This window comes from Abrus precatorius, unplaced genomic scaffold (assembly GCF_003935025.1).
Source record: "Abrus precatorius isolate BTA unplaced genomic scaffold, Abrus_2018 Scaffold10, whole genome shotgun sequence".
NCBI lineage: Eukaryota > Viridiplantae > Streptophyta > Magnoliopsida > Fabales > Fabaceae > Abrus > Abrus precatorius.
The window spans coordinates 7,536,790-7,559,250 of record NW_020874292.1 but is presented as its reverse complement, the minus strand read 5'-3'; the positions used below and the strand labels follow the sequence as shown (position 1 = coordinate 7,559,250).

General features: G+C 31.5%; 4 protein-coding genes and 1 non-coding gene across 5 annotated transcripts; 1 reads left to right on the top strand and 4 right to left on the bottom strand.

Moving 5' to 3' along the window:
• Positions 1 to 1,772: 1,772 nt before the first annotated feature.
• Positions 1,773 to 6,861, bottom strand: LOC113867051 (probable 6-phosphogluconolactonase 4, chloroplastic). The gene is made up of 3 exons (XM_027502001.1): positions 6,358 to 6,861; positions 6,132 to 6,267; positions 1,773 to 5,011 (listed from the first exon to the last, which is right to left on the bottom strand). Exons 1-3 carry the CDS (start codon positions 6,684 to 6,686, stop codon positions 4,547 to 4,549), a joined length of 930 nt encoding a protein of 309 aa, XP_027357802.1. The 5' UTR covers positions 6,687 to 6,861; the 3' UTR covers positions 1,773 to 4,546.
• Positions 5,014 to 13,995, top strand: LOC113867056 (ubiquitin-60S ribosomal protein L40-like). The gene is made up of 6 exons (XM_027502014.1): positions 5,014 to 5,044; positions 11,296 to 11,442; positions 11,534 to 11,620; positions 11,999 to 12,101; positions 13,610 to 13,676; positions 13,775 to 13,995. Exons 1-6 carry the CDS (start codon positions 5,029 to 5,031, stop codon positions 13,799 to 13,801), a joined length of 447 nt encoding a protein of 148 aa, XP_027357815.1. The 5' UTR covers positions 5,014 to 5,028; the 3' UTR covers positions 13,802 to 13,995.
• Positions 13,996 to 14,527: 532 nt separating this feature from the next.
• Positions 14,528 to 19,415, bottom strand: LOC113872208 (pyridoxal reductase, chloroplastic). Its single transcript, XM_027509579.1, has 10 exons — positions 19,391 to 19,415; positions 19,196 to 19,356; positions 18,889 to 19,117; positions 18,259 to 18,352; positions 18,021 to 18,144; positions 17,577 to 17,678; positions 17,077 to 17,228; positions 16,871 to 16,964; positions 14,675 to 14,856; positions 14,528 to 14,577 (listed from the first exon to the last, which is right to left on the bottom strand). Exons 2-10 carry the CDS (start codon positions 19,307 to 19,309, stop codon positions 14,574 to 14,576), a joined length of 1,095 nt encoding a protein of 364 aa, XP_027365380.1. The 5' UTR covers positions 19,310 to 19,356; positions 19,391 to 19,415; the 3' UTR covers positions 14,528 to 14,573.
• An 82-nt stretch (positions 19,416 to 19,497) lies between these two features.
• On the bottom strand, positions 19,498 to 19,577 carry TRNAL-UAG. Its single transcript has one exon. It is a non-coding gene; the product is annotated as a tRNA-Leu (tRNA).
• Positions 19,578 to 20,762: 1,185 nt separating this feature from the next.
• LOC113852740 (homeobox-leucine zipper protein ATHB-12-like) lies at positions 20,763 to 22,350 on the bottom strand. The gene is made up of 2 exons (XM_027483099.1): positions 21,689 to 22,350; positions 20,763 to 21,589 (listed from the first exon to the last, which is right to left on the bottom strand). Exons 1-2 carry the CDS (start codon positions 22,061 to 22,063, stop codon positions 21,257 to 21,259), a joined length of 708 nt encoding a protein of 235 aa, XP_027338900.1. The 5' UTR covers positions 22,064 to 22,350; the 3' UTR covers positions 20,763 to 21,256.
• Positions 22,351 to 22,461: the final 111 nt, after the last annotated feature.

The window sequence follows — 22,461 nt, the reverse complement described above, 5'->3', positions numbered from 1 at the left end:
TGCAGTCCTCTAGTTTAACGAGTAAACTTTTCCTTTTGAGGTGCATAGTTAAACTTGGGAGAATGATAGTTAAATTATTGTATTATAACCAAATTATCAGATTTAATTTAAAAACACAAACTTTCAAAAAGAAAAGGGAAAACATCATCTTCACAATCTCCAGATTTGTTTTTGTGTCTTTCTTTTTTTCTTGGAGGGTACTTGAGAGGATATGATATTTCCTATTACAATGGGCTCCATATTTTTCCAAGTTTATTGTTTTGCCATCAATTGCCACTTTGAGATCCGACAATGGAATATAAAAAGAGTCCCTCAAAATGAATATGTGCTGCCTTCCATAATTTATCTTATGCACACTATCTGCAATTCCACTGCTGCTGTGGAGGCCTTCTGTTTGTTTGGCTAGAACCATCCAACATTGTCATGATGAAGAAGCAGCTTTTAAAAATGGGACAAACCTTAGATACATTCTTCTATATTATTTTTTCTTTAAAATTATAGCTTTATTTTGATAATTATTTTTAACTTTTATATCAATTTTATATTACAATCATTATTATTAAAGTAAAAAAATAATTTAAAAAATATAAAATATTTAATATTATATTTTAAATTTTTCCTTTTCAATACAAAATAAGATTTTACTTAAAAAATCTGAATAACATTAGATATAATTCTTTATTAAAATAAAACTAATTTTAATTAATAAACTATACTGATGCTTAAATAAAAGCATATAAATTTTGTCCAAATTGACAACTCCCTGTTTTCTGCATTAGCGGCAACAGTGGCTATGACAATATCAACCAGAGAGCATCAAAAGCATTATTAATTGAGTTATTGACGAGCAAGGTAGACACCTTTCTTAAAAAATGAGAAGTAAAGAAGGGGTGAGAGAAAAAAAGAAAAGAAAGGAACAATCTTCTGAGGCCCATATGTCTTACCTTTTGAATGTTTCATGTTTTAGAGGTCCTTTTCATCATCTACCACAATGATGAAAGAGATTCCAACGAGTAAACAGTGAGGCCAAAGGGAGCATTGTCTTCTATGGGATAATGACAACACCACCATGCCAAGGGTGTGTCGTAAGTATTGCCCTCTAATTACAACACTGCACTCGCTGTTATCCTAAAGCATGGCCTTAATTATGTGTAGTGATTGCAGTCAAAACTTATAATGATGAAGCGGTTGTTTTGGTTTTTAAGCAAGTCCAAGCCTTGATTGGGACTTTTTCATGCTGGCAAGGCAAAGGGGTATCAACTCTGTGGTAAACCAGCTTGCTAGACTACAGAAACAAAAGGTGAGAAAATAATACGTTATTAGCTAAGCCTAATTATTGGATTTCAAGGAAAAAATGTTATTTATGGATATACTCAAAATAAATAATTATTTAAACACGTAAATTAACTAATAAGAGTGATCTCAAGTTCAAATATCGATAAATATAGTTATCTTAAATATTCATGTGGACAGTAAAAAGTATAATTTTCCTTAGGCTCCTTCTCCTTTATTCCCCTTTTACTTTTGGACCTTTACATTTATGGATATGCTCAAATTATAGAAACCCTCACCGGTTTGGTCACTGTAATGGTCATAGTATGTGGGCTGTGGCGGATGAATAAAGCTGGCATTCATGGTAGATAGATCAATCAGTCAAATAAGAACATAATGTGCTATTTGCTGAGACTCCTTTACCAATTACTACTAGGCATGCACTAAAGTGACATTAATTTAATACCAAAAAGTTGAATTTTTTTTTTTTTTGCAGGAGAGGATGAGACCAAAAGGTAAATTATACATCAAGCAAAACATTTTAAAATGTTGTGTGAAAAATTCATCTTCTTGGACTAACCATTCAATTTGCATGCAAATTGCAATATTAAAGACACCCATTTGATAAAATGAATGCAGGATTAGAAACCAAAGTACACTTTACATGGAAAAGGAAGGTGTACAAAAACCAATGTCATATAAAACCACAAAAACATAAAATGTTGTGTGAAAAAAATTTAAAATATGAAATGCGAGGTAAGGAGTACATTGTATGCGTCCCCCAAACTTGCATTGCCCATGTGCTCAGAGGACGTTTCTTGCTTATATTAATTGATTTTAGTAGTTGTAACTTGTCGTGTGTGGATATTCTTATAGTAGCTGTTAAGTCCAAAGCCCAAAGAAGTATGTGTGTATCTATGGTTTTGTCCTGAAATGTTCACCATGACAACTCAAAAAACAAGTCTCCAGAAATGAGTTCGTGGTTAAAGCACCCCATTCCAATTGCAAAGACAAGACTATTTATGAGGAAAGGAAATCTCCTCGGTCGTATATGGCAAATAAACTCATTCATATTCAGTTATGTTATTAATCGAAGGAACACGTGTTCATACAGTCTCTTTGAAAAAACGTTAAAAAATATTTAAACATAGACTTCAGGCAAAAACTATAACTAGGAAGGTTGAAATAAATGAAAATTTACATGCATCATACGTAAAACCAATCGCACCAATATTATTACATGTGCATTACTAAACAATCTTTATACAAATGATTTGATAAAAGGAGAGAGACACCACTTGTAATTAAGATAGACTTTTTAAAGTAAGTAAATATAATATATTTGCTGTTGGTTTAATTTAACTGTTGCTTTAATTTAAAGTTTATCTTAATCATGACGTTTTAGGGTAAATAAATCCTTATTTACTCAGTTTGGAAACAAAATTACTTTTCAGTCTACAGTTCCTTTTAGACTAAACACTCAATTTGATCTTTGAACAAAAAAAATCAATCTAAGGTCTTCAAAGACAATAAAGTCACTAAATAATTTTTCAATATTACAAATGCGTGATAATTGAGAGTCCTATCATTTGTTTAAGTTAACATTTTTAGGTGCCAATTAAGGTCACTAAGGATTGTATTATGAACTTAGGTCAAGGTTCACGTTTTTAGAAATTAACGATGCACTAAAAATATTTAAAAATTGATCAAAAGATTAAACTATCTCTCTTTATAATCTTGAAGAATTATTTGATAATTCTAATTTTTAAAACCACTGCCTGATTTTTTCAATAGTAATACTTGATAGTACGAATCGTCTTTTTGTTTTTTTTACTTGTTATTTAACGAAACAAAAAGTATCCATGCTGATTCGTACTCAATTCGTATTGAATTTTTTCGTACTAAATAGCGTGACTATTTTATTTTTCAATAACCAAGTTAGCTATTTACTTTTAAGTATTCTAACAATGCGAGGAAAGTCTTGTACAGGCATTATCCGATGCCTCTATTGGGTAAATTGTCGGGTAAATTAAGCAGACTTTGTTTTTTTGTCAGAAAAAAATAAACAATCAAACAACCAAATGAGGTGCAAATGGGTTTGAGGGAGCCAAAACCAAGTACTCCTTTTGCCATGATCTGTCTAAGGGATTCAAACTTGTGTTAGCTTAGCACCTTGTCATGGTTTAGTCAACAACTAGAGAAGTTAAAGAATACAATTGAGAGGCAAACGAGGTTGCTCTTTTGTGGTGGTATATACAATTATAAATTAAGCAGAACTCAGCACAGGGCCTGATTGTTTCTCCCTTACAAATCATGACTAGCCATATTGAAAATTTTTAACAATAAGAAATCATGTTCACAAAATGGTTTTCATGCATTGGTAAGTGCATAAACTTGGGTTGAAGGTCAAACAAACAGGCATATAATTGTTAGATAGTTAGATGACTAAAATTTTATTCTTTATAGTTTATATGAAAAATGTTTGGTTAGCAGAAGTAAAAAACACATTAGTAATTTTCACTCCTTGAAATATACTTTGGTTCACATCGAAGAGAGAGAAGGGTTACCTTTTCCTGTGACTTACTTCTAGCCTGTTTATTTTAAAGTTATGTTGGCGCTGGGGAAGCTTCCCAACAAGCATCTTTGTCACATGAAGTTATCATTGATTAGTTTTCATCCGATTCAATTTCTCACCTTGATTTCTCGGCTCAGTAATTTTCTTACCATAAATTATAGTATAATCCTAGTGCCTGTTTCAGAAAGCCATGTCCCTAGAATACGGTAGCGTCATATACAGCACGCAACCGAAAAAAAATTCCACGTGAAAGTACCAAGGAACGTGTAGGGGTCAATACATGGCACTGATTGCGGGAAAGGACAATAAAAGAAAGACGATTAACGTAAAGTGATTATTCGATTCATTCAAATGACAACGATGGAACAATGGCATCAAAATCAAATGAAGCCATCCGTTGAAAGCGTCTCAATTTGATGGAAGGGTGCGGTTGCTCAACTCAAAGACCACACGAGGTGTCTGTCCCACACCCAAATGATTGGGCAGTAAATTGAGGGCGGAAGAATTTAGAAATTTTGAAGCAAAAGAACCTCATATTCCTTTTATTGCCACATAACACAAACAACCCTCTCAAGTGCTAACACTGTCACTGAGATAAGGAAATTCAGCACTAGATATGTGGTTCTCATACACAAACTCAATATTGCAAAGGTAAATACACTAGCACAACACATGCATCAACTAGCTTAGCTTCAGGATCTACAGCTTTGAGGCTGCACCTTTGTCTAGGAACCATTTTAACTCCCCTTCAGGTGCAACCAATGCAGCAGGAAGCTTAACAGAATTTTGAGAATCGCCTAATACAGAATGAACTGCATCAGTTTTACCACTACCAGTCACCACAAGTGCAGCATAAGCAGAAGAATTAATCACTGGAAAGGTGAATGTTATTCTCTCTGGTGGTGGTTTGGGTGAGTCCTTAATGAATGTAACCCATTTCTCATTCTCCTGCACAAGAGGATGCCCCGGGAACAAAGAAGCTACATGCCCATCGGGACCCATGCCCAGCAGCATGAGATCAAATTTTGGAAATCCAGTGGCTGATGATAAAGCTATCACATTGCTCTTGACCAAGTGTTTGAGACAAGTCTCATAATCATCGGCCGCTCCCTCAGCTGACAGTGCATCATTAATTGCATAAACATTACCCGGTGGAATTGGCACCTGCCAAGAGAACCGCGATGAAAGTACCAGCAGGTTAGATTAACAGAAAATTGTCCTAGCATGCGTTTGGATACACAAATTATTTATTGAGTGCTTATGAATAAGGTCTTTTCAAAAGATGTCTTATGCACGATGAAATCTATTGAGAAAAGCTAAAACAACTTATTTTGATAATTTATATCAAGAAACTTATTGAAATAAGCTACAAACAGCTTATGGGAATCATAAATTGTTTTCTATAAGCTTTTCATAAATTCTTCGAAACAGGCCATAATATGGCCATGCAGTCATTTTAGAGAAGACTACACATACATTTTTAGCCTGTGACTTGAAACTGATGACAATTCTTTTCCTCTCATAACATTTTATTAGAATGAGCAATATACTTAACGAACTTGTTAACATAACCATCCTATCCAACTGGGGATTCATTCGCCTGATCATCTATAAATACGCAATCTCTCCCTGAAATGCTTGGACTTGTCCATTCAATTTGTCCCTTAATAGATATTTTTATTTATCTATGATTCGGGTATGATATTGATTTCTTTGAATAGGGAAAGATCTTCATAGTTCCAGCCTTTGTCATCCTGAGGGCATAAAGTTGCACCCAACACCTTGAGACGTACGACACTTGAATAGAAAAGAATAAACTGTGGTGCCCTCTTCTTAGCAGAGAGAGACATCCTATCTGAAAACGCTATTCCGACCTCTGCGTCCCAGGGTTTCTGTAAAAGAAAAAGGATTGTCTTATCCTACTTTCTTTCCTACTTGACAGGCCAATTCATCAATTGACACTGAACGAGAATTTGGTCCATCTTTTAACTAAGATATCAACTGTACTAAATTCATTCCTTTCGCTGCTGACCATCAGAGTATATACGTTTTTGCTTTTTGGATTACTAAAAAACCAAACTGAAAGCATGGATGGCATTGAAGAGCTGGGATTGTGGATCTCTTAACATGTTCTATCAAATTCCAAAATGGGATTTTTATCCTCACATTGTACTGTTTTTACAATGGTTTCAACTTGAAAGAGATACACATGATGAACTAATATCCTTTAACCAAAAAAGAGTCTTGAAAACTGGAAAAAACGTTGAAAGCAAACAAATAATACCTTGGAGAGAAATCCATCAAAAGCAAGCTTGTAATTACTATCTTCATGAGTCTTTGGCACGACTCTCTCATCGACCCAAAACACGTGCCATTTGGCCCATTCAAGAGAATCAACATAAGGAGCTTCCAGCAATTTACTGAGATACCATCAGAAAACACATTCACATTAATGAACAATTATATTATTAATTAAATGGAAACTTTTATACGAAGAAGATATAACTGACCGGAGATAGTGAATCAACGAGCCACCAGACAAGCAAACGGTGAAAGCCCCTCTTTGAGAGGTGAACTTATTAGAGAGATCGGCGACGTATTTGGCTAGAGAGACGGCAAGGTCGTCTTTTTCGAAGACCTCGAAAGTAACGTTTTTGGTCCCTGCCATTGACGCTTTGAGCGGGGAAACAGGCACGTGGGGTTTCACGCGAAGCGCTTGAAAAGTGAGGGGGCGAAAGAAGAGATGAGTGGAGGGTGGATGATGGAGTTTGGGGTTTGGGAGTGATGCGAATGGGAATGGGAGAGAGTTAGAGAGGAAAAGGGATTGGGTGTAGGCCATGCTCTCTTTCTTATAACTCCACTCAAATCAAACGCATACACATCATAGTGCCACTCACAAAGTCGCTAGCTTTCTTCATTGTCTTGGCGATACCATCAACCTTCCTGGGTGAGTGCTTTCATTTCACCTCCATCAATTTTTTGATTCTTAATCGCGCATTCAGCTTCGTTTTAATTTAATTTTATTTCTGATTTCCAATAATTTACCTTGAATTCTCCTACAAAGTTAATGTTTTTCAGAAACTAAACTAAAATTGGAAAGCAAATAACAGAAAATAATTGAGGGGTTAGTAATGATATTATTGTTTATAGTATATGATGTGATGCCTACAACTTTATCGATATGATGTTCGAGGAGAAACTTATTCGAAATAATCTAGGGCACTCTTTGTGGTTGAGATTTGAGAAGAAAAGTTAAATTACTTTATTTTTCCTCCATTTCTACTGTAAAACAAGAGAATATGAGAATAATGCAATTCATTGTTTTATTTTAAGATTACTTTTTTATTTTGTGATTCGTGTATTTAAATGTAATTTTCCCTCTTTTTATAGTTAACTTTGTAAAAAAATGCATAATGTGTTTAAATTTAATTATTTTGAGATAAATAAATGTTTTTGAAATATTTATCAAGAAAATCTTAAAAGAACAATTATTTCTCAAAACTATGAAAAACTAAGCATGCATTCAATATTAATTATATTATAATTTATATTTTGTTTAATAAAAATAGCATGATTAATTTACACAGACACTGGACATATAATTTATGAAGAATTAATATTAATGATTTCATCGTATGAAAAATTAATCTTGATTATTTACCTGAGATCCCTTTCTGTTATATCGAAAATAATAGTAGTCAAAAAACAACAATCCTTTATAGACTTTCTAATTTATTTATTTTTATTCCGCATACTTATAAGTTAACACCTAATATAATTATGTTATTGGGCTACAAGGTCTCACTGTATGAAGGGTTGATGACCCCAAGAATCCTTTACAAGCCAGCCACTACAAAAACAACATTTTCTGCACTTTTTTTTGCTTTTAGAAAAAAAAATATATAATAGAAATAAAGTAAGATTATTTTTAGTATAGATTGTAAACTTATTTGAATATAAATAAATGATAAAAATAATATTTGTTAAATTTAATAAATTATAATTATATTTGTAAAAGCATATGTTTTACAAAAAATTATTATTTTAAATTTAAATTTAAAAATTTGATTTAGATATCATCTGATAAAAATATTACAACAGTAATTATTATCAAATATCTAAAATGTATTTATTATTTATCACTTTCTTTATAATTTAAATATTAATATAACTTAATTTAAAAATTATTATGTAAAATAAATATTTTATATGTATGCTATATATAGATATATTTATGTAAAAAAAGTTAAATAGTATGAAAATAGTAAAATATTTTTTAATTAAAAAAAAATATAAGATTTTATGTGTTTTATTTTATCAATAAATATATTATTATGCTAATCTTATAAATTAACTATGTACATATCTACTTCTGTTATATAAATATTTAAATTTTTATACCTATTTTTTAATTTAAATAATATAAATATTTATATTGTATTTATCAACTTCTTATTTTATAAATAAAATAATTTTAAAAACGATAATTATAAATTAAAAGCTAATATTATTAAAAAATAGAAGAATATGTTATTTAAAAAATAAAACAGTTTGACTTCATTACAGCATGTGATGAGTTTTTTTTTTTATAAATTCAATATTGTTTAATTATTAATATTAAAATCTTGATACAAAAATATTTTAAAAAATTAGTTAAAGTTTATTAATTATATCTTTTACATGATTTAATTCAAATTTTAATTTTTATATTTAAAACTAAATTAAAATAAATAAAATTACAAATATATTAAATTTATATTTATTTATTTATTTTATTATCGTATAAATATTAGACATTATTTTAGAATATATATATATATATATATATATATATATTATTAAATGAGTGTTGTCTCTTAAATAAAAAACTATGTATTAAGAAAATATTCAACATATTTTCTTATTAATTACCGTGTTTAATATATGACAAAACATTGTACATAAATTTTATTTATAAAAAAATTCAAAACTCATCATCTCATTTTTACATATTTATTCTTTCTTTCTACAAAATCAAATTTTAATTCCTAAAGTTGTTTTTATATTTTTTTTTACATAAATAAAATTTGTTTTACATTGTTTAAAAAAATTAAATAATTATATTTTTATTTAAACTAGAAAAGATCTAACCTTATGTATAGATTCTTTATTCTTTTTACACATAGCTATAAGAATCTAATGCCCGTGGTAGGACTCATGATAAAACTTTATTCCTGTTGCTACGGCAATTTTCTGTTTGGTAAGACATCTTTTTTTTTTTAAAACTAATTTTTAAAATAATATAAAAATAAATTACTATTAAGTATGTAAATAATCAACTTGAATTTTGTTTTAATTTGTAGTCTTGAACTATAAAAAAGGATTTCACCGCTTAATAATAATTTTACACAACTTGGCTAAAATTGTTTCTAATAGAAGATAGTTATAATTTTGACAAAAATATATAAAAATAAATTCAAGATAAATATAAGGAAAATTATATTTTTAATAATAGATTTTTTTTGTAATTGTTTAAAAATTTATAGTCTGTTTTTTTAAGCATCTAAATAAATACATAAATCATTTATTTATTTATTTATTCAAGTAACATGTGTTTTTATTTTTTTTTTCTCTCTTTCTTACACGACTTCGTCTAAATAAAGCTTTAGTGTATCTAACAAAACAAAAGACCGATTTCTTGAAAAACAAAAACTTGAAATTTTAATAAAAGGAACACAGTGACGAAACTTGTTGATACTGTTTCTCATCCAAGAAGGAATAGTTTAAAAATCAAAACTCACATGTCACATTGTCAAAGCCTTCATTCTAAGCAAGAAGTCATGGTACATAACTACTAACTTGAGCCTTGTAGTGTAACTACTTGACTAGGGTTTTGAATTTTATAAAATTTAAAATTAGTTTTATTTTTATAATTATAAATATTTATTTTCTTATTTTTAAATTTTAATTCTAAATTTTAAATTTCAGTAACATAAAATAAATTTTCTTTTTGAATCATATGTTAAGAATATAACAACGAAAATAAAAATAATGAAATAAAATAATAATAACAAGAATATTTTGACGACCATAATAATAATAATATAATATAATGACAATAAAATAAAATGATATAATAATAATATTATTATTATTATCACAACAATAATATAAATTTTTATAATCATAAAAATGATAATAATAATCATAATATTAATAGTAATAATAATAATAATTGTTAATAATAATAATTATTATTATTATAACAAAAATGATAAATTATAATTATAATTATTTATATTAAAAAAAGAGAAGTAAATGATTTTGTTTTTATAATTTGCTTTTAAACTTGAAAAAAAAAACATTTAGAATTGAGAGTTAAAAATTAATTTAACCTCATTTTAAGTTTAATATGCTCTATTTCAAATCTTACATTTAAAAATAAAAGGTTGAAATTTACAAATGATTCAAAACTAAGGATTTTTCTGCACACTACATGAATAATATTAAATTAAAAAAAATGAGGAGATATTATATAATTATTTAAATTTAAAAATATTTAAATTCAATATATTAATTATTATTAATAAATATTAGTTTGTAGTAATATAGACTAAATAAATAATATATTTTTTAGAATTACAATTAAAGAAAATTAGAATAAAAAAAGTAAACATTAAATTCATAATAAGCCTCGTAAATAGAAGTCCTAAAAATACTCTCATTGCTATTATTTAAATATAAGTCACATTATATACACACATTTAAGTAGATAGTAGAAAACCTTGAATAACTAATTACTCAATTCTTTAAAACCATTTTAATTTAATTGTTTCACTTAATTTTATGTCTTTAAATTTTCATTTATTTTATGTATATATTTCCTCACTTTCCATGTTACCTTTTGGATTTTAATATATGAATTTTTTAGTAGTTTTTTTTTCTTTATTTTGAAGTAGTTTACAATAAAAAATAATTTTTTAATGAATCATAAATGTCTTATTTTATTTTGGTTTAGACGTATTGATTTATTAATTAATATTTTACGTATATGCAAAGTAAAAATTTCACATAAAACATTTAAAATTTCACTTTATTCTCATGTTATAAAAATTTTTAGGCTAATAAATAATAAGAAATAAATTTTAAAATATAAAAACACGAAAAGTCTATAATCATACATATGTGATAAAAAATTAAAATATTTTAAAATAATTAAACTTGAAAAATTATATAATAATTTTAGAAAAATATTTTACACTACAAATAAATTTAGATATTCTAAACTTAAAAGATCATAATTTTTATTGTACATGACATAACAAAAAGATTAGTAATTAATTATCTAGAAATCTTGACAAATGACAAACAATAGAATTAGTTCGAGAATAAGATAATCTGGGTTACCAAACAAACTGCGAGTCCTAAAAAACCCTACTTAAAAATCTTACCCATATATAATGTTACAGAGTCGCAGAAAACCCTAGGAAGCAGTCTGGGAAGAGAGGGAAAGATGCAGATCTTCGTGAAAACACTAACCGGGAAGACCATCACCCTTGAGGTGGAGTCAAGTGACACCATCGATAATGTTAAAACGAAGATTCAAGACAAAGAAGGTGCGGTTTAATCGTAACAGCACGATTAATTGATTATCGTTCTCTTTTGTTCGCTCTTGTGTGATTCGTTTATGTTTTTCTCACTGTTTAGGGATTCCTCCGGACCAGCAGAGGTTGATCTTCGCCGGGAAACAGCTGGAAGATGGCCGCACCCTTGCCGATTACAACATTCAGAAAGGTCTGGACTATTCAAATTCGAAATTGTGTACTATTTGGTCATATTAATTGCTAGTAATAGTTTGAATGTGGTGATTGATTGATTTTCCGATTTTTATGTTTTGTGGAAATTGTATCTGGTCATATTTGTCTTTGAATGCCAATAACGTGAGTGTTTGAGTAGGTGAAAAGCTAGAACTTGGAAATTTATGATTAACATTATAGTCTATATAAATATGAGAACGTAAAATGGACAATTTTCAAATGCTTTATTTTATTGTGCCTGGCTCCAAGCTCTTCTGATCTAATTAGCTGAGCGCACCCATAAATTCTACTAATTACGCTCAATGATTCTAGTTTAAATCGTGAGCCTTATTCGATTGTTATTTCTATTATGCAGAGTCAACATTGCATCTTGTTTTGAGGCTTCGTGGTGGCATTATTGAGCCATCTTTGATGGCATTGGCCAGGAAATATAACCAGGATAAGATGATCTGCCGCAAGTAAGTTTACACAATCTATTTTGTAGAGTCAACATTGCATCCTGAATTGCAACTGCTACATTTTGTTCCATCTGAAGTATTGTTCATATGAAGTATGGTCAAAGGTGTCAAAAACTAGTACTGAAAATGCATAAGCAAGTCACTTATGGCTCATATGTTACAACTGGCTAAAGTTACTAGTTAACATCTAACCTAGTATAAAATGCACAAGTTTTTTTATGACACCTAAGTAACAATTAAAGAAAACAACCCAAATTTGAAGTCAACTTAATAAGGAAAATACTAACAGAGTAACAGAGAAGATGAAGAACAGGTGTGTGGGTCATAGTTGCCATTTAATATAGAAAAAGTACAGCCACTGCAGATTGCTGACTTCTCCAAACTGGTCTGGGCTTACACCCTGGCCACCATTGCTGTGTTTGGATCTGCGATAAATGGAGGCACATGCATGTTCTAAACAAATAAGCTACACTTGGTAGCATCAAAATTATGTATGTTTGGACCTTTTGCTACAGAGAGCCACAACCCACTATGTCTTAAGACCTATCTTTTGTTCTGGTGTAGCCCACCTCATTACACACCGCACGATTGATTTTAACTGCTTATGTTTATCTACTCATGTCCTGCATCTATTCATTCTCAATCACCATGTGTTGGTTGCAGATAGAGAGATGCTATTATATTCCTCAAGAATAATCAATTAACCAACAATGTTAGCATTATTTTTAATATTTGCGTAAAGTAATGAATGATCATTTAACAACAATGATCTTTTGAAATATATAATAAAACATAGATAAAAAAAATGTTTACATTATCCTTATTTGGCTTTTTCACCCATTCTCTCCCTTTATTCAGACAATAAAGAACCTTTCCATTTTTTCCTTATTTTCTCTTCTCTCCATTTTATTTTCTCTCAATTTTTTCCTGGGTCAAAACAACTGCTGAGGGCACCTTTTGCTTTTGACTTCATTAGATGCATTGAAATATTGATGTGCATGAATTTAGACTACGAGCAAGAATATTTTTGATAACCCCGAATATATGAACAGTAACAAGATCAATCAACTTTACCTGTGGGATAAGGCTTGGTTGTTATTGTTATTAATTATATATGTAACAAGTTTGACCTTCAAATAATTGTGCACTGCTGAAATTTCTTTTACAAATTCTTTCTTGTATGAAACTTGATTGAGAACTTAATTCAATTCAATGAAAGGAATGCTGTGCTGTGAAACAGGTAGTTTGAAAACCATGTATCCTATCTTGAAAAAAAGGAATGATAGTATTCATAACTACAGTTTCTTTTGAGAAGTGGTGCATGTTGTACGTAATATAAATATTAGAAAGCCCGTTTCATAATCAATAGAATAACTTAGTGTTCAATTGTCAATGATTGCTTTGAAAAAACTGCCGTATATGTTCAAAGCTGAAACTAATCTGTATTGCTATTGGTCTTTATAGTGTTAAGTCACGAGATTGTTCTTATAAATCATTGTGCTTTGCAGGTGTTATGCACGCTTACACCCCCGTGCTGTGAACTGCAGGAAAAAGAAGTGTGGACACAGCAACCAGGTATGCTAATTTATTAGCATTATCACCTGTGCTTATTTTACTTAATAGAATTTGTGTTATTATTAGAGCCATCATGGCATTTACTTTTTGTATTGCAGTTGAGGCCAAAGAAGAAGATCAAGTAAACTGTTCTGATTGCAAAAAGGAATTCCGTGTTATGGATTTCTTGTAATCCTGATTACTCCATTAGCTTATTAGTATTGTAGGGAATCTGTTGGAAATTTGACCGGCAAAATTACTCTGATTTTGGTTCAGTTTGAGACGGATTGGTATCAATTATGCTACAGTTCCATGTGATGACACAATTTTGTTGCTTTTGATAATAATTCGTGTGATGTCCCTATTTTTGAATTTTTATTCCTTTTTTTCGTTCTGACACCGCAAAGACCAAGCTCGATAGCTAGAAGTGTCAAGAAGTTTCTGGTTGAGTTTTATTACTAGTTTGCAGCGACTTGAGGGAAGAAATTTTTACGTTGATTTGCATTTGATATGAAGTTGAGTAGGTGCTCCAATTATTGTTTTCAATATAAGCAAATTGTTAGTCTTTATACAAAATTTCATTTAGCTAAATTTATTAAACTTTGTTTTTCTAAATAATGTATCAGTATAATTTTTAACAATGAAGAAATATTATCTAATAACTTATTTGTCGAAAAGTATAAAGGGCCATCACGACTTGAACTGAAATTTCATAGCATGGCTCAATAGGCACGTAAATGGTTAGTTTAAAGTCTGACACTCGCAATCAGAGTGATTTGGTATAATAATCTCTGCAGGACTAGTCGATACGAAAGGATCAATTTTCTGCTCTTTGCCTTTCACGATTCCAGATGATGAAAAACTGTGTCTCTTATGCCTTGTCAGTCCGTACCTTGTGCTGGATCTTCGCTAGATATATTATCTGTTAAGAATGTCAAGTCACGTAAAACACTTGGATATTTGCAGTTCTCTTTTTATTTTATTTTTCCGTTTAATGTTAAATGGGATGATATCTATACCTTGTTTGGAAAACGTTTTGGATCATTTTGCGAGGTGAAAACATTGTTGCATACTCCAATTGAAGCATCTCGTCTGAGGAGAGGCGCCAACCAAGAGCACCCAAATTTTCCTTAGCTTGTTTAATTGATTTGACTCCAGGAATTGGAACTGTACCTTTGCATATGCACCAATTTATAGCAACCTGACATGATAAAGCAGCAAAGAATGAGATGATAATAAGCCAATAAGGTGTGTTGTTCAGGGAAGGTTGGTCAGAGTAAGCATTGTCATTCGTCACGCACTTAAGACAAGGACAATAAGTGGATCTGTCGGTAGTTGTGTAAAAGGGAACTTTAGAACCTTCAATAAAGTTGCGTGGGCGAGCAAGGCATTTAAAAACATTAAAAGTTGGGTTCTAAGGTGGTTGATCCTGATAATGAAGCAACAGTAGTTCTGATGCTATTGCTGATAAGATGCGGGAGTTCCTTTATGACACCAGATATCAATGATGTATAATATCCCATAACCCTTTAGTTGAATAATAGGTCCTTGACCATCTGTTATACTAAAATTAGTGAATAAACTTTCAATTTGATTGCGTGTAACAAATTTTTTTTTAAATGTTAAAAATATATTAATCACTAAATTAAGACACTATCAATAAACGGTAATAAAATGCCGACATGTTGCATTTAAACTAACTTGTCATTATTACGAAGTTTTCCTCTTTTTTTTTTTTCATTAAAGAACTCTAGTTTTCCTCTCTTTTTTTTCATTAAAGAACTCTAATTTTCCTTAACCTTTGACTTCCAAAACCTTGAACCTTCTCTTCACTGATATGTGAGTTGCGTTTAGGATGCATTGTTTGCAAAGGTCAAGAGGTATATTACCTTTGCATACGAAGAAACTGTAAATTGTGTCAAAAGAAGTTTCAGTTATGGTGTTGTAAAATATGATTATGGCGGCATACAAGGATAAGAATGAAAACAGAGTTTTAAGGTTTGATCAGTAGGTGTTGTTGACAGTGTAGAAAATTTTAGGCAAATTTGAAAAATTGAAGGAGCTTCTTGTAATTCCATGGTTGGGATATTGAAAGAGGTAACAAGGATGAAGAGGAAGAGAAGATCCAAGGTTTTGTGTGGATACTCTTCTTAGAGTTTGTACTACATACTTTTGCCCTTGATGTTTTCGAAACTTCAACATCTCCATCGTCATCCTCACCCTCACCCTCACTCTCACTCTCACTCGCACCTCCTCCTTTCCTCTACCTGGGCTTGCACCCGGACATGTTGACATGTTAGAAGTGATTGTCTAAACTCAAAATTTTCAGTTTTATTGGAGTTACCAACGTTGACATGTCTAAGATTTTAATTAGTGATTTTGGGGAGAAGCTTGGAAAGGTGTTAATGAAAAATGCAGACGCCAAAGGTGACTAAAACGCCTATCAGAAGATAATCTTAAAGACTAAAATAAAAATACATAGCACATTGTATATGACGTTTTTGCTATCACATGTTACTACAACATTCTATTACTATTTATTAACGGTGTTTGGTTCTAAAAACTAAAATGTTTGACTGAAGTGAAAATCAAGAACTAATATGACATTTTTAATATTTTAGGGCCTAAATTACTTTATGCTTAATATTTTAAGAACCAAAACAAAAGTTTAGTCCAAAATTAGTATTAACAGATCCAACCGAGCACAAGCATAAGGGTTGTAGAGCACAAGAAAGATTAAGAGACAGAAGAAAGATGCTTATAGCAAGAAAGTGACCGCAAAATTGGATAAGACTATGTCACAAAAACACAGGCCAAGCCGAGAGGGCCTAACTTTGTGCTAAAGTGGTGAAACTAAGCATAGATTTTGGTAGTTGGTGTATTTTCCACACATATAAATCTAGAAAAAGGAGAGAAAATCTTGCATCACTGTCTGTTCATTGATATGCATACGCATTTCATTTGTAGATGTGCCATCCAGTAGTGTCAAAGAAATAGGACAACAGAAGTAGTTGTCTTTCTTGAGATCTATTAAAAGGCACTAAACTTTGAACGATTTTAGTTAGTAATTCTACAATGCATCTTTTACTACTCTTAAGACATTCTTGTAAGATATGTAACTACCTATAACAGCAGACTCAGACTATATTCTGTAGCATCTAACTAACCGACAGTCAACTAAAAAAATTAATAGCATACAAAGGGGAAAAAAATACTTGTGCCATGGTTTTGCGCCGTTTATTTGCAATATTTCTCAGGGAGCTCAACAAAGGATCCAGTCCTGGAAGTATTTGCTTAAATAGCAACGCCCTGTGAAATGAGATTAATAACAAAAGTACTACTAGGAAAAACTAATAGTGCATTAGGCTATAAGTTAATCACTATGTAGCTTTCTAAAGTGTTTTCTTAAAGATCAACACACCTTGGCCCACTCGGAAGTTTGGATGGTGAGTATTTCCCAGTAAGCATTCCGAGTCCTAGAGGACTATAAGCAATCACACGAATACCCAGATTGTCACATAAATTCTTGATCCGTAGTTGTTCTTCCCCCATGCTTAGCAATGAAAATTGTAACTGAAATATTCAAATTATAAAAAAGATTAATAATAGAATACATCTAAACTAAAGCATGGCAATTCCTGATTGGTTGCCACATATAGATAGCATGATGTTCAGGAATTTACAAGCAGAGTTAGCGCATGTTCATTAAACTGATATCTCTTTAAGAAGCTCAATGAAGGATAATAGTAAATTTTAGTCATTAGTTTTGTTATAACTTACAAGTAATTTTCCTCTGCCTTTTCTTTTTTCATTTTTCTTTAAAGTCTTTAAAGGATATTTGAGACTGGTTTTACATTCAGATCATGCCTAATTTAGCAAAATTTGAATGTTAAAATTTTACAATTACGCATAAATTTATACCTGGGCTGAGCGTATGGGGACTCCTCGGACTGCTAGGTAATCATGTATCTTTAAAAGCTGCCTTGGTCCGTAATTACTTACTCCAACAGCTTTAACTAAACCCTAAATGGCAACATCAACATGAGTACAGAAATTTTGATTATTCGAGAAACTGAAACTATTTTTTTTTTCTATAGGAAATAACCATTGAACTTGATGTTTAAATATATCATCTGAAACTGAAAAGTATATATTAAACATGAAAATCCGTGCAAGTAAATAATTATCAAAAGCACCTTGAGTTACTTTATACTATTTACATGGCAATTACAAACTTCAGTTATGATGTTTAAATAGGACACAGTTTTTCAAGTAACCCTTGAGCCAAGTCTTTAAAGAATGTTTCACTCAAGGTCTTATCCATATAAACCAGATATTCTACTCTTAAACATGAATTATTGTAACCTGTTCATACATCTCCAATAAGCCATTCCAAAGAGCTGATTCCTGCCAAGGGGCATAATTTGCAGTTGACCAATGTAGTTGTGCTATCCCAACTTGGTCAATCTGCATCCTATCTAGTGATGCCCTGAAAATTTAATCCACCAAGTTTAAAATCATACGCAAAGAAAATAAATCAAGCAAATTTTTGTTATGGGAGATGGGATGTGAAGCTCAGGAAGTATTTGATAGGAACCAATACCTGCAAGCATTCACAAACTGCCCTGATGTAATGCGCCATGGGTATGCTGCAAACTTTGTAGCAATTACTACATCACACTGCCTCCCCTTTTTTTCTGGGGAAGTATACATGCAATTCTTGAGTCAAAGAATTCATCACAATATGATAATGAATAAAATTTAGATGCAATGCCATAAGTATTTTTGTTTTGTTCTCTAATCAGAATTGGTGTTTCACCTCGGTAATGTACTAAATAGTAGTCGGCGTTAAAGTTCAGCATACATTATCAAAGTAAAACTCCAATTCTGATTAGAGAACAACGCCAAAACCACCTATGGTACTGCAGATGATAATATGTTTTCTTTTCCCATCAAGAAAAATGTATGGAGAAGCCATTAAGGCCTTAACTCTCTCACATGCGAACTTGTTTGTCAACCAAATCACACAAGACACTCATCAAACAAACTTTGAAAGTAACATATTTAACTATTTAAATTACATAAAAGTAAAGAATTGAAGGCCGCCTAAACATGACCCTCAAACAAATTAAGGCAGGCCAAGTTACAATGATTTTACTTAAACCTTCACTGAGATCTTCAACATAATCAATACCAAATTAAATGAAGTTGAGAAAAGATATGTGTGATGAACCTTGATATTCACGAATGAACCTCCCCAGAAGTTTCTCACTCTGCCCATTTAACCTTCCAGTGCCATAAGAATCAGCAGTGTCAAAGAGATTGATACCATTATCCACAGCCAGGTTGAAGATCTGCTGAAGCTCATTATCCATTGATTCTTGGTACCCCCACAGAAACTGATTGCCCCATGCCCACGTTCCAAACCCCATGGGAGATACACTAAGAGGGCCAATCTTCACCTATCACAAACAACCCATGAAGCTAATTAGCTACACACATCACAGATGACATGAAATTAGTTCAAAAGAAAATTGTACCTTTTGAGTTAATCTAAAGGGGAGGAAATTGAAAGGCTTGAATGGGAAAGATGGTGTTGCTAATGCTAAGGGGTTAATGTTTGATGGGCCAATAGTGCATGCTGAGAATGCCATGGCTGAATTGTGAATACAGATAGACACCAGTTTCCAATACAATTTCACTTGGTTAGTTAGTTTGATTTTGAAGCAGGTTTTGTTCACTGTGTTATGTGTTTGTGGTAGCCAGCGAATCTTCGACCTCGTTATGGATCAGTTTAATTGTGTTTGGAAACGACAAAAATAAATAAAAAACATAAAATGTCTGACAGCTGTGGGATTTGAACCCACGCCCTTTCGGACCAGAGCCTAAATCTGGCGCCTTAGACCACTCGGCCAAACTGTCTTGTTGGTATGGATGTAAGTAAATTTATTTATTATACAAAGGTAAAAAAAAAATTAGAATGTAGTTCATATTAAATGTAAATAATTACGTTAAATTAAAATTTTCTAGTAAATTTTGTGAAAAAGAAGTCTTCCAACCTCTACTCTTTTTATAAGATATGTTTATAATATTTGTATTGTCTAACTCAATGTGTTCACTTCATATTTGATATGCATTTATGATGTCGTTAGGGCTTAGGATGACCGTTATTTATAAGGGTAGGATAAACGATGATGTGAGGTGGAGTTCATATCAATAATATCTACGGCTTAATGATATTTTTAAGATTTTGTTTAAAGTATTCAATGTTTAATTACAACAACATTAAGCTTACACATTGAAAGTTATATTTATTTATTTTTGGGTCTAATAGAAAGATATTTTTAAATGCTGTTATTTACAAGGCTTATACGGTAAAGGGCTGAAGATGATGTTTTTGAGTCGAGTCTTTTTTCAAAAGATTATAGTTGTATTTGATTTGCTAAGAATTATACTTGTACATTTGATTTTAAAAATGTTCATGACCGACTATAAAACAAAACGTGAAACATAGAACAGGATTATTAAAATATGTTATTCAATAAATAGAGAATAAACAAGTCAACAAAATATTTCCTCTTTTCAATGATCCTTTTTCTTGAGCCATATCTTCCTTCATAGTCCATACTTTTTTTTCTTCCTTGAAAATAGGTTGTGATGTAAATTCTTCTACTCGTGATGTTCTTCAATGAACATGTGTATTATATAGAACTATAGATCAAAGTGGAACTCCAAGCTCATTTGTATCTCTGGCTTGACTAAGTTTTTCCGCACTGATCAACATTCTTGTGTTGTAGCACAACATATATTGATGAATTTGCTTTAAGCACAGTTGCTCGGTTAATTTATATTCTCGGTTCTTTTTGCTAGAGAATTTGGGGACAAAAATTTATATTCAGGACTTTGAATCCAATCAAAGTATCAATTGAAAATCAGACTTGTATATCTGCAATATCATCCTGTTTAATTAGTAATTGCTACTTCGCAATTTATTATGGAACATATTTCCATATACTGAAATTTGTCCTTTTAAACAAAGTTGATCAGAGGAGGACTGTCAGCTGCATTTATTTAATACAAAGTATAAAATGGAAAAAGGCCTGTAAGAGACAAGCTACGAATTTGAAATTAACATAACTGCTTTGGGAACTATAGCAATATCTTATTCATACCATTCATTCATTTTGCATGTTTCCAAGTCATAAAGATCACACAAGTTAACATGGGTATAGCTAAAGTAATAAAAGAGAGGCCCCTTTAAGAATAGAGAGAGGATTTAGATTTAAACCCAATGAAAACCAGAAATGGAAAAAAGAAAAAGAACATACGCACACATGCAAATGGATTGGAAAGGCATGCCAGAGACATTGCACATTATTTCTTTTTCCAAATCTCTACACAATTGAATCGAGTGAGGCTATCGTAATTCTCTTCCTATCAATTCAAGCCTACAAAACTTCTTCTTGGAGTTTCTTGGCCTATTTGACATCCTGCGTGGGCTGGAATGTTTTGACCTGTTTTGGCATCATAAGAGCCAACCAATCTTTGTTCCTTCTTGGAGGAAACATCACACATGCAACACAAGAGTGTGGTTCACTCTTTCAAGTCCAGAAATCTAGCCATTGAGAACTGCTACATGACTGGTCCAAGATGCCACTTGGGTCCACACTACTGTACCATTTTTCAAGTGATGCCAATGGCATCTCTGCATGATCATCCATTCTTAGAAGTTGGTGTCCCTTGTCCTCAGATTTCTCGGCCCTTATGATTCTATTTTCATTTTTATCATTTGAAAAACATGGCTTTGCTTCTTCAGGCCTCCAACTGCTGTATCCACTTCCTGAACCACCATCTTCTATGCTGTTTTCCTTGGCAACTTTGTCATCCCTTCTACCATCACGAGATATTTCCATCAAATCACTTAGCTTATGCAACTGTTTGAAAAAAAAAAAAAACTCAGTTAAAGCTTAAGGGTCTTGTATGTGATTTGTTAAGTTAAGAAGTACCCTTGTTAGAAGAAGCAGAAAATTTACCTCTTGTTGCAAAGACTCTTTCTCTTCCTTTAGTGACTCAAACCGAGATGCTAAGTTGTCATATTCATCTTTGAGTTTTCTGTATTCTTGCTCTATGCGTTTTGATTTCCACCTTGCTCTTCTGTTTTGGAACCATATGGCAACTTGGCGTGGCTGCAAGCCAAGATCTCTTGCGAGTTGCATCTTCTTCCTTGGCTCAAGCTTTGACTCTGACTCAAATATGCATTCTAGTGATCTAATCTGTTCATCACTGAACCTTCTCTTGTTTTCTATCTTCTTGTTTTTCTTCCTTGGATTTTGGGGGGGCTCTAAGCAGGTGAAGCTTTCAACATTTTTTCCTTTTGATGCTTGAATATTCTCATCACCTTCCATCATATGGCTAGTGAGAAAGGTAAGATCTCAAAGTCTATAGGTGAATTTGGAATTGGATAAGTAATTTTGTTTGGCCCCAACAAAAAAAAAAGTTATGTGATTTAAAAGTCTGGAGAGAGGGAATTGGCTGCACAATATATAGCTAGCCATAAAGAAAGTATCTCAAAGCCATTTCTATCACGTTATTGCAACTTCTAATGGAAGGTTCATGGTGGCCTATGGGATAAGATACCGTGTGGCTCTCACTATCCTTTTCTCAGTAGGAAGAAATTATCTTTGTTCGTTTACTTGTAGGCTATATCTATCGGCTCCTATACTATTTTGTTTGTAGAAGGAACTACTTGTTTGTCAGTTGTCACCCTCATAAGCACACGTCTCTGTTGCTTTTTGTTAAGCAAAAG

Bases quoted from the DNA above. Each gene is read 5' to 3' on its own strand.
- LOC113867056 (XM_027502014.1), top strand. The intron at 11,443-11,533 runs GTGCGGTTTAAT...CTCACTGTTTAG, and splicing joins GAAGATTCAAGACAAAGAAG to GGATTCCTCCGGACCAGCAG. The intron at 12,102-13,609 runs GTAAGTTTACAC...TGTGCTTTGCAG, and splicing joins GATAAGATGATCTGCCGCAA to GTGTTATGCACGCTTACACC.
- LOC113867051 (XM_027502001.1), bottom strand. From the start codon at position 6,686: ATGGCCTACACCCAATCCCTTTTCCTCTCTAACTCTCTCCCATTCCCA. The intron at 6,268-6,357 runs GTCAGTTATATC...ATGGTATCTCAG, and splicing joins TCGTTGATTCACTATCTCCG to TAAATTGCTGGAAGCTCCTT. The intron at 5,012-6,131 runs GTATTATTTGTT...TTCTCTTGGCAG, and splicing joins TTGATGGATTTCTCTCCAAG to GTGCCAATTCCACCGGGTAA.
- LOC113872208 (XM_027509579.1), bottom strand. From the start codon at position 19,309: ATGGCATTCTCAGCATGCACTATTGGCCCATCAAACATTAACCCCTTA. The intron at 19,118-19,195 runs GTACAATTTTCT...TGTTTGTGATAG, and splicing joins CCTTTAGATTAACTCAAAAG to GTGAAGATTGGCCCTCTTAG. The intron at 18,353-18,888 runs GTTCATCACACA...ATACTTCCCCAG, and splicing joins GTTCATTCGTGAATATCAAG to AAAAAAAGGGGAGGCAGTGT.
- LOC113852740 (XM_027483099.1), bottom strand. From the start codon at position 22,063: ATGATGGAAGGTGATGAGAATATTCAAGCATCAAAAGGAAAAAATGTT. The intron at 21,590-21,688 runs GTAAATTTTCTG...TTTTTCAAACAG, and splicing joins AAGAGTCTTTGCAACAAGAG to TTGCATAAGCTAAGTGATTT.